The 9,161-nt window shown below is 50.7% G+C and overlaps 1 protein-coding gene and 1 long non-coding RNA gene across 4 annotated transcripts in view; one reads left to right on the top strand and one right to left on the bottom strand.

Annotated features, from left to right (window-relative positions):
* Positions 1 to 517: 517 nt before the first annotated feature.
* LOC110302576 lies at positions 518 to 1,563 on the bottom strand. The gene is made up of 3 exons (XR_002378814.2): positions 1,465 to 1,563; positions 1,042 to 1,152; positions 518 to 648 (listed from the first exon to the last, which is right to left on the bottom strand). It is a non-coding gene; the product is annotated as an uncharacterized LOC110302576 (long non-coding RNA).
* Positions 1,564 to 2,238: 675 nt separating this feature from the next.
* Positions 2,239 to 9,161, top strand: part of Ulk4 (unc-51 like kinase 4) — a 283,269-nt gene continuing 276,346 nt past the window's right edge. For 2 of the 3 annotated variants that reach the window (XM_021173385.2, XM_021173383.2), the window contains exons 1-2: positions 2,667 to 2,818; positions 6,951 to 7,134. In XM_021173385.2, the coding sequence (XP_021029044.1) occupies positions 6,997 to 7,134 (138 nt within the window). In that variant the 5' untranslated portion in view covers positions 2,667 to 2,818; positions 6,951 to 6,996. Of the gene's footprint in view, positions 2,267 to 2,666; positions 2,819 to 6,950; positions 7,135 to 9,161 lie in introns of those variants that run through there. The other variant, XM_021173384.2, reaches the window with a different exon arrangement.

Genomic DNA, 9,161 nt, shown 5'->3' with positions numbered 1-9,161 from the left:
GTGGGAGCATGGCAGTATCCAGGCAGGCATGGTGCAGGAGGAGCTGAGAGTTCTATGTCTTCATCCAAAGGCTGCTAGTGGAAGACTGACTTCCAGGCAACTAGGGTGTGGATCTTATACCCACACCCACAGTTGTTGCGGCCTGCCCGCAGTCCACAACATGAACGGTTCAACTGAGAATGGCAGTTCGAGCTGAAAAGAGAGGAATCTAGACGGGGCGGAAGAAAGAATGGAGCTAAGACAACATTCTGATCAAAGCTCAATTTTACTATTTTCAGACACTCAATTATAAAGGAAGGGGGAGGGAACCCGATTTCCCGCCAAGTAACTCAGGGTCCAGTAGCAGGACGAACACATGTGTGCCTCCAGGCAGCAAAGGCAGGTTCCAGCAGTAGGCGTGGCAGGACAAATGAGCAGGAAGCTCCACCCTTGAGCAAGCAGGTTCCAGGCTGGGGGAAGGGAGGCCACACACAGTGACACACCCATTCCAACCAGGCCACACCTATTCCAACAAGGCCACACCTTCAGATGGTGCCACTCCCTGGTCCAGTGATATACAAACCATCACAACGTGCTTAAATTGAGGACGATCACCAGCTGCAGAGAAAGCCTTCACCATGAGTCTATGGGGACACTTTTTATCCTACTCTGTAACACAGAGACAAGGTAAAATGTCGATGTCACCTACCACGTAGGAATTTATCCTCAGACACAAAAACAGAAACAGAGATGCTTGCCAAGTCTGATGTGCAATATCGTGTTCCTTAGGTTAGGTGGCTCAGTTGGTAAGGTGCTCACCACACAGGCTTGAGGACCTGAGTTCAAATCCCTAGCAACCACCTGAAACCTAAGTGGGATGGTGCATGCTCATAACTCTAGGGCTGGGGTGGTGGGGACGGGTGGATCCCTGGGACTTGCAGGTCAGTCAGCCTGCCTTAACCAGCCATTCCCAGGTGCCAGTGAGAGACCTTGTGTCAAAAATAAAACCAAGGAACAGCTCTAGAGGACAACACCCAAGGCTCACATCTGGCATTTACTCACACGCTCTCACAAACACAACTGCCTTCTAAGTCAGACAACTGCCATCTCCGACTGCTGAGTTGCTGGCCAAGGATCGTCTCAGCAGGTCCAGTTGACTATTGGCATTCCGTCCTAGGAGAGGACAGGAGGGTCTTTGGACCTTTACTTGGGTTTCCGATCGCTCCTCCCAGCCATTTATATTTTCTCCTAATTACTTGTGGAGCAGGGAGTATTGGAGAGGTCCTAGATATACAGGCTGAAGAAGTGGGGGTGGGAGGGGAGGGCCACCCCTGTGGCTATGGGGAAGCAATCTTCCACGCTGGGCGAAGACTTTTCCAGTGCTTTGGGTTTGCAGTGCTTCTGTCTGTTAGCCCTCATCCGGGCTCTGTATGTAAGCCTAACAAATTCATTGGTTCCCTCGCATGAGCTGTGGTGGAATTATACCTTGGTTTATCCTTAGAAACTTAGGGTCCGCCGGGCAGTGGTGGTGCACGCCTTTAATCCCAGCACTTGGGAATGCAGATTTCTGAGTTCGAGGCCCGGCTGGTCTACAAAGTGATTTTCAGGACAGCCAGGGCTACACAGAGAAACCCTGTCTCGAAAAAAAACAAAACAAAACAAGAAAAGAAACTTAGGGTCCTATCTCCCCACCGCCACACCCCACCTAGAAAAGGAACTTTAGCCCCATCTCTAGCCCGATTCTGGTCAACTGAGTTGGGCTTTCTTCCTTCCATAGATACTGCCAGCCTGCTCTCACATCGGAATGGAAGTTGGAGGACTCCAGTTGGAGGCCAACCTGGGCTATACAGTGAAACCCTGCTTAAGGAGGAAACACAGCAAAACAGCTAAAGCTGTGGCGCTCTGGGACCAGGCAGACATGAAAGACTAAGTCCCACCAAGATGTGCGGCGCAGGCAGCTAGAAGGCTGGGGCCACGCGATTATGCTGCCTTCCCGGTGGGATCTGATCACCACTGCACGCCCAGACTAGAGAAGCCGATCCGTCCTAACCTCGGTCCGCTGAGTCTGCAGCGACCAACGGGCTCCAGACCGAGAAGTTTCCTGAGGAGGCTCAGAGGCAACAGCGGGTAGATGGGGAGGGGTGGCTCTAGCCACGCCAATCTCCGGTCACTTCCGGTCCATGCCTCCTAAGCTCAGCCAATCAGCGCCCTGTATCGCCGGCGTCCTATTGCTGTCATGGAGACGAGGGGGCGTGTAAACGCCAAGCAGGGCCTACAGTGGGGCTGTGTGAGTCTCGCCATCTCTCCCACCTCTTTCTAGAAAGGATGCACTGGCTTTAGAGTGCCTAAGGCCACTTAGGTGTACTCAAAGATTCTCACTTCCGGCCCCAGCCCACAGCGCCGGAAGTGCTCAACCAGGCAGCATCCGGGTCTTTTCCGGCCGTCCTTGTGTTGCCATGGAGATGGGATGGAGGCTTTCAAATACTGAGGGATGCTCGCCGGGCAAACCTGGGAACTGCCCACGATTCCGGTCTCTTTCCAGTTTCCAGTGTCCCCTTAGGCCAGCGAGATCATGTTCGAAGTGGCGTGGGGTCCTTAGTGTTGCTGGATGGGCGCGCAAACTCGCTCACTTCCGGGTTCCTTCTGGGTAGCGATCAGCCAATCAAAGTCCCGCTCCTTTTCCCGCGTCTCGCAGGTTGTCATGGTGACGCAGAGGGCTCACCCACGCGTCCAGGGGAGTTGGCCAGGTCTTTGGGTGCCTCGGTTTCCTCTGTCCAGGCTGCGGCCTCGCCGTGGCAAGGCAGAGCGCGTGCAACTCGGGTCCCCCACCATCGTGCAGGTGGGTGGGCAGCTGCAGCTCCATCCCTGGTTACATTTCTGACACGCTTCATTCTCCTCAGAGGCGCGACCACTTCCCACAGGACAGCAACTTATCTAAAGTCTTAAACTTAAAAAAAAAAAAAAGTTTATTTACGTGCGTGTGCACGTGTTGAGTGTTTGCGGAAGCCAGAAGATGGTGTTGGATTTCCTCGAGCTGGAGTTACAGGTAGTTGTGAGCCACCCGGTGTGGGTGCTGGGAACAGAACTCAGATCCTCTGCAAGAGCAGTATGTATTCTTAATGGCTGAGCCATCTCTCTTGTCCACTGATAGTTTTGACAAGGTTTCTTGTACATGTGAGAGAGTGTGCGCGCTTGCATGTGAGTGTACTGGTGGACGCTCCTGTGTGTGCAGGCAGAGCAGGGTGTTGAGTGTCTTCCTCTGGCGCTGTCTGCCTTTTGCCTAGAGACAAGATCTTTTTCCCCAGCCGGAGGCTGGTTGTTGAGACTAGACTAGCCTGCCAGTGAGCTCCTGGGGTTCTCCCGTGTAGGCCCTTCAAAGCTGGGATTACTGGGTTTCTATGTGTGTGTTGAGTATTTGAACTCAAGTCTTCAGGCTTGCAGAGTAAACACTTAGCCAGGTGAACCGTCTTCTCAGCCCCATGTTCTTTTGTAACAAAGACATTTTAAGCTATCATACAGTATCAGGGCTTCACTACGACATTTTCCTATATGTCTGTCTTTGTGTTTTCCTTATGTCTGCCCCTCACTATCTTCCTCTGCTCCTCTTACCCCCTCCTGCTTGTCCTCTTTCTCATCCTTTCATAGTTGTCTTGTGGCTTCACAGGACCTACTTTTATGTCTTGATTTTGCATGAGAGGAAATATGGTGTTGTGTCGTTACTGCCTCCCGTGACCCTTTGTTCCTGCTTCTCCTCCCTTTAGGCTCATTTTTCTTCCCCATAGTCCTCTGTTTACTCCCGTTCCTCATATATGGTATATGTTTAAATCTAGGTTATATATTATTTTGTATATTCCCACTCAATTTCGCCAGAGAGAGATAACGTAGTGTTTGTCTGCCTGGCTCTGGCTTACCTCATAGCATCACCGCAATGACTGACTCAATTCATCTTCCTGAAAATGATGTCATTCCACTCTTCCTGACAGCTGAGTGGCGCCCTGAGAGATGCCAAGTATCTCTGCGTATGCTGCCTGAGCGGCCTTTGGATGTTCATGTGCACGTATGTGCATGCGTGTGTGTGTGTTCACACAGGAGTAGCATGACTGGACATGTAGGTGATTCTATTTGACTTTTGAGAATGCTCCATGTTGATATCCTATGGTTTACTGTATAACACAAGAACCTGGCCTTTGTCTGCCTATCTGTGACTCTTTGCCCACTTCTAGGTGCAGTTTATAAATCAGAACTTCCTCTTTTCTCTCTCCTTCCCTTCTTCCCTCCTTCCCCCCTTCCCTTCCTCCCTCCCTCCCTTCCTCCATCCTCCTTTTCTTCTGTCCTCCTCCTCCTTCTGTTTGTTTGTTTGTTTGTTTGTTGAGACAAGATTTCTCAGTTTAGCCCTGGCTGTTCCGAAACTCACTCCATAGATCAGGTCGGCTTCGAATGCAGAGATTTGTCTGCCTCTGCCTCCTGAGTGCTGGGATTACAGGTGTGCGCCACCACTGTTGGACCAGAATGTGTCTTACACTACCTTCTCTGCACAAGTCTCCCTCTTTGCACGTGTCCTCACCAGTGCTTCCTTGATGGCAGCTGTTCAGACTGGGATGAGTACCAGTGTTTTGAGTTTGCATTTCCCTGATGGCTGATAGTAGGAACATATTCTCACTCATTTATAAGCTCTCTGTCTTTCTGCTTTTGAGAACTATCTGTTCTCTTCATTTTCTCATTTGTTCGCTGGTAGTTTATATTCTTGGTGCCCTTGTGCGCGCGTGCGTGCGTGCGTGCGTGCGTGCGTGTTAGACATTAATCTTCTGTGAGATGCATTGATAGCAAGGATCGTCCTTCTGTTCTGTGAGCTGCCTTCACTCTGACTGGTTCCTTTACTGTGAGGAAGGGTTTCAGCTGATGTCATTTGTTAGTTCACATGGTTATACCCTGAGTTTTTTTCCGGAAAGTACTGCTTCTGCCTGTAGCTTAGAATGCTCTCCCTGAACATTCCCGGAGTTGCTGCTTCAGGTCATATAGTAACATCTTTGATTTGTTTGAGGTTAAAAATTTTCACACTCTTTGTACAGGGTGAAAAATTAGGATACATGCATGTGCTGGCTAGTTTTATGTCAACCCGACACAAGCTAGAGTCATTAGAGAGGAAAATGCCTCTGTAAGATTAGGAGTTACCCAGTGTGGTGCTGGGAACTGCACTTATCTCCTCTGGAACAGATGTTTGTGCTTTTAAAGCTCTGAGCCATCTCTTCAGGGCTGACTTGAAAACATACAGTGCATCTTGCACCTCTGGATTGCAGCCAGCGTGGTCATGGTTTTAATGTATTCCTGCATTCAGTTTGTAACTATTTTATTTAAAAATTCTGAGTCTATATCAATAAAGTTGGTCTGTATGTAGTCTCTCTCCCTCTTTCCCCCTTCCTCTCTGTCTGTCTGTCTGTCTCTCCTCTCCACCTCTGTCAATCTCTCTCTCTCTGTTTCCCTCTCCTCCTCTCTGTCTCTCATCTGCTCTCTTTCTGCCGTCTATCTTCTGTCTGCATCTCTGCCCTCCCCGTGTGTGTGTGTGTGTGTGTGTGTGTGTGAGTGTGTGTGTATTACTTAGCTTTGGTGTCGGGTGTCCATGCTTTCTTGACTTAATTCAGTGAGTTCACAGGTGATAATATTTTATTTGCTGAAATAAATGACCCAGCAGTCTGTGCGCCATGACTGACACTGGGCAGATGTTGAGTCATCTGGATGTGGCAGCTCAAATGGAGCAAACTCCTGTTTTTTTTTTTTTTGGTTTTTCGAGACAGGGTTTCTCTGTATAGCCCTGGCTGTCCTGGAACTCACTTTGTAGACCAGGCTGGCCTTGAACTCAGAAATCCGCCTGCCTCTGCCTCCCGAGTGCTGGGATTAAAGGCGTGCGCCACCACGCCCGGCCCAAACTCCTGTTTTTCATTATGGAGTCACTTCTGGCAAGGTGTAGCCTGAACCATTGGTCTATACAATGTGGAGTAGTTGACCCGACCTGCACTGTCACGGCCACACGCACAGGCTGTTTCTTTGCTTCTCTTTCTTGTGAAGTCAAGGGCTTGCATGTTGCTCTCTCAGGCCAGGCTCTTTCCACTGTGATGGGGAAGAGCAACAGAATTCTGGCACTGTGAGTTCTAGGCCAACAGCTGGCTGTGGTGAGTTCTAGGCCAGCAGGTAGTGTCACTGGAGAGGAGGGAACCTCAACTGAGAAAATGCATCCATAAGATTAAGCTGCAGGCCAGCCTGTAGAGCATTTTCTTAATTAGTGATTGATGGGAGAGGACCCAGTTCATCGTGGGTGGGGCCATCCCTGGGCTGGTGGTCTTGGCTTCTGTAAGATAGCAAGTCAAGGAAGCCATGGGGAATAAACCATAAGCAGCACCCCTCCATGGCCTCTGCATCAGCTCCTGCCTCCAGGTTCCTTCCCTGACTTCCTTCCATGATGAACAGTGATGTGGGAGTGTAAGCCAAATACACCCTTTCCTCCTTAACTTGCTTTTGGTCGTGATGCTTCATCACAGCAATAGTGACCCTGACTAAGACACGGGGCTACATAGAACGATGCCATTTTTAAAAAAGGTGGGAGAGAGACTGGAGACATGGTTCAATGGTTCTGGAGAGCACTAGCTGCTCTTCCAGAGGACCTGTGTTTGGTCCCCAGCACCCACATAGTGGCTCACCGCGGTCTGTAACTCCAGTTAGAGGGGATATGAAGCCCTCATCAGACCTCACTGGACGCCAGGCACACATATGGTGTACAGATGTAAATGCAGGCAAAACACCCATATGCATAACATAAACTAAAAACAAACTCATCTTGTTCTCTTATTTACAAACAAAGCACAGCGACCCTCTGTGGCTGTGGTGGAGCTGAGTTTGCGGCGTTGTTTATGAGTCCTAGGCTGACTCCTGGAGCTGTTGGCTTGCATCTGTCATCCTCTTTTCTGTTTGCTTCCCAGGAGCTAGACATGCTGTTTTACCGTATATGAGCAGTCGATCCCAGACATGGAAAACTTCGTCTTGTATGAGGAGATTGGCAGAGGAAGCAGGACTGTCGTATATAAGGGGCGCCGGAAAGGAACCATCAACTTTGTAGCCATCCTTTGTACGGAGAAGTGCAAACGGCCTGAAATAACCAACTGGGTAAGTCCTGGGGAGTTCTACCCTCCTGGAGGCTGCAGGATGCCAGCTGATGGTGAATGTAACCCCGAGAGTCTGGGTGCAGAGAGAAGGCCAGCCTGGGCTACATAGGATGGTGTAGAATGCTTGCCTACTGTGTGCAAGGCCCAGCATTTTGTTCCCAGTACTCAAATAAATAGGTAACAAGTTAACAGAGGCCTTTAGGCTTCAGTACCCACAGTCAGTGTCTTCACCCTGCTAAGAGGGCCCCATCTCTTGTCTGTTGCTGTCAGCCTTGAGTAATGAGCTAGCCTAGGCGGTGGTCAGCTCTTGTGGTTTTGGTGCAAGGGGATCTATGGTAGACATTTGTTTTAAGAGTTGGTGTATGATGGTTGGCAAGATGGCTTGGTGGGGAAGCACCTGCCACCATGGCTGACGAACCTGAGTTCCACCCCTGGAACCTCGCAGCTCGGAAAAGCTGTTCCCTGACCTCCACATACACCCTCCAGCGTGCAGCCCCCATGCACAGGCAGCGATTCCCTCAGAGGCCAGAGAACAACTTCCGGGTTCCTGGGGCTCCTGGGGACTGAACTCAGCATCAGGCTCGGCGGTGAGCACGTCTGCCCGCTGAGCTAACTTGCTGGCCCAGTACGTATCATGCTATAGGACCACATTTACACTTCATTCTGCAGGGAGGCGTCCACTCTCACTGCCCACAGATTGTTCTGAGTTAACTGTGAGCCTGGAGGCTGAGAAGGAGCTGCCAGCTGTGCTGTGCATCTTCTGCAGACACAGGGTTGGGGGGACAGTGACAGAAGATATCACCTGACCAGCAGGACAAGCCAGGCCTTGGAAACGATTGCCGGCTGTGTGAATACAGCACAGATTACACTCTCAGCACCTGGGTCCAGCGTGGCAGAGTGGGCTGCTCACACGCCCACCACTCTGTCATTGATGGAGGTTAGCTTTGCTTGGTGGTGTCCACTCAGGTAACACAGGCTGTATTCTAGATGCCTGCCTGCAGCCTTCCAGGCCCTTTCCCTCCTGGCCTGCAGACACTCCCTCTGCACAGTACAGATTAGCCTTGTGGGTTTTGAGTGTTGTGTAAACAGATCCTGGATCCCTCTGTGAAGTAGAGCTCGTGTTTCAGACACTAATAGGACACATGGATTGGAGGGGAGCAGTGGTTTTGTTGGGTGTCCAGCTAGATGGATGGCGATGCCAGTCACTGAGAGGGGAGACAGCCCAGAGATGGGCAGACCTGATTTTGGTTTCAGGGAGCCCGTTGTCCATCCAGTGGACTGTTAGGAAAGCGTGGGTGTCTGAGTCTGGTTGAGAATTACATCTAAAACAGAAATGTAAATTGGGAGCACTGTTGTACTTATCAATGTTATGTCGCAGTGAGGGACGGTTCAAGAGGCCTGGCTTTCTCCATTACAGCATGTAGAATGTATAGAGGGATAGAGCCAGCAGGGGAGAGCACAAGACAGCACCCAGCAGCAGACTGGAGAGAGGGAGTGGGCTAGCCACACTGATAGTGGCTTCTCTACCCCTCTGAGACCAGTGAGGCAGGCACTGGGCCAATGACTACCCCTGAGTTCTTTGCTGGTGTTCTAGCTTCCACTTTGCTGCTATTAACTACATTTGCTGAGAGGAGACTCTTTGCACACTTATACAACTGAGGGGGACAGGCCCAAAGTGCTCACAGTGAACCTAGCTCTAGGCAGAAGCAGCACCCTAGAGCGGACAGCTGTGATGGGGGGTGGGGTGGGGAAGGGTTTGTCAGAGAAAGAAAGATACAGGACAAAGAAAGAGATCAGAGGTGCTGTTGTGCAGCTGAGAAGAGAAGGTCAGCTGTACTGTGCAGTGAGGAGAGAGAGGTCAGCAGTGCTGTGCAGTGAGGAGAGAGAGGTCAGCTGTGCTGTGCAGTGAGGAGAGAGAGGTCAGCTGTGCTGTGCAGTGAGGAGAGAGAGGTCAGCAGTGCTGTGCAGTGAGGAGAGAGGTCAGCTGTGCTGTGCAGTGAGGAGAGAGAGGTCAGCTGTTCTGTGCAG

Source organism: Mus caroli, chromosome 9 (assembly GCF_900094665.2).
Source record: "Mus caroli chromosome 9, CAROLI_EIJ_v1.1, whole genome shotgun sequence".
Lineage (NCBI taxonomy): Eukaryota > Metazoa > Chordata > Mammalia > Rodentia > Muridae > Mus > Mus caroli.
Note: the sequence above shows the minus strand (reverse complement) of the source record. Positions and strands in the feature narration are given on the sequence as shown.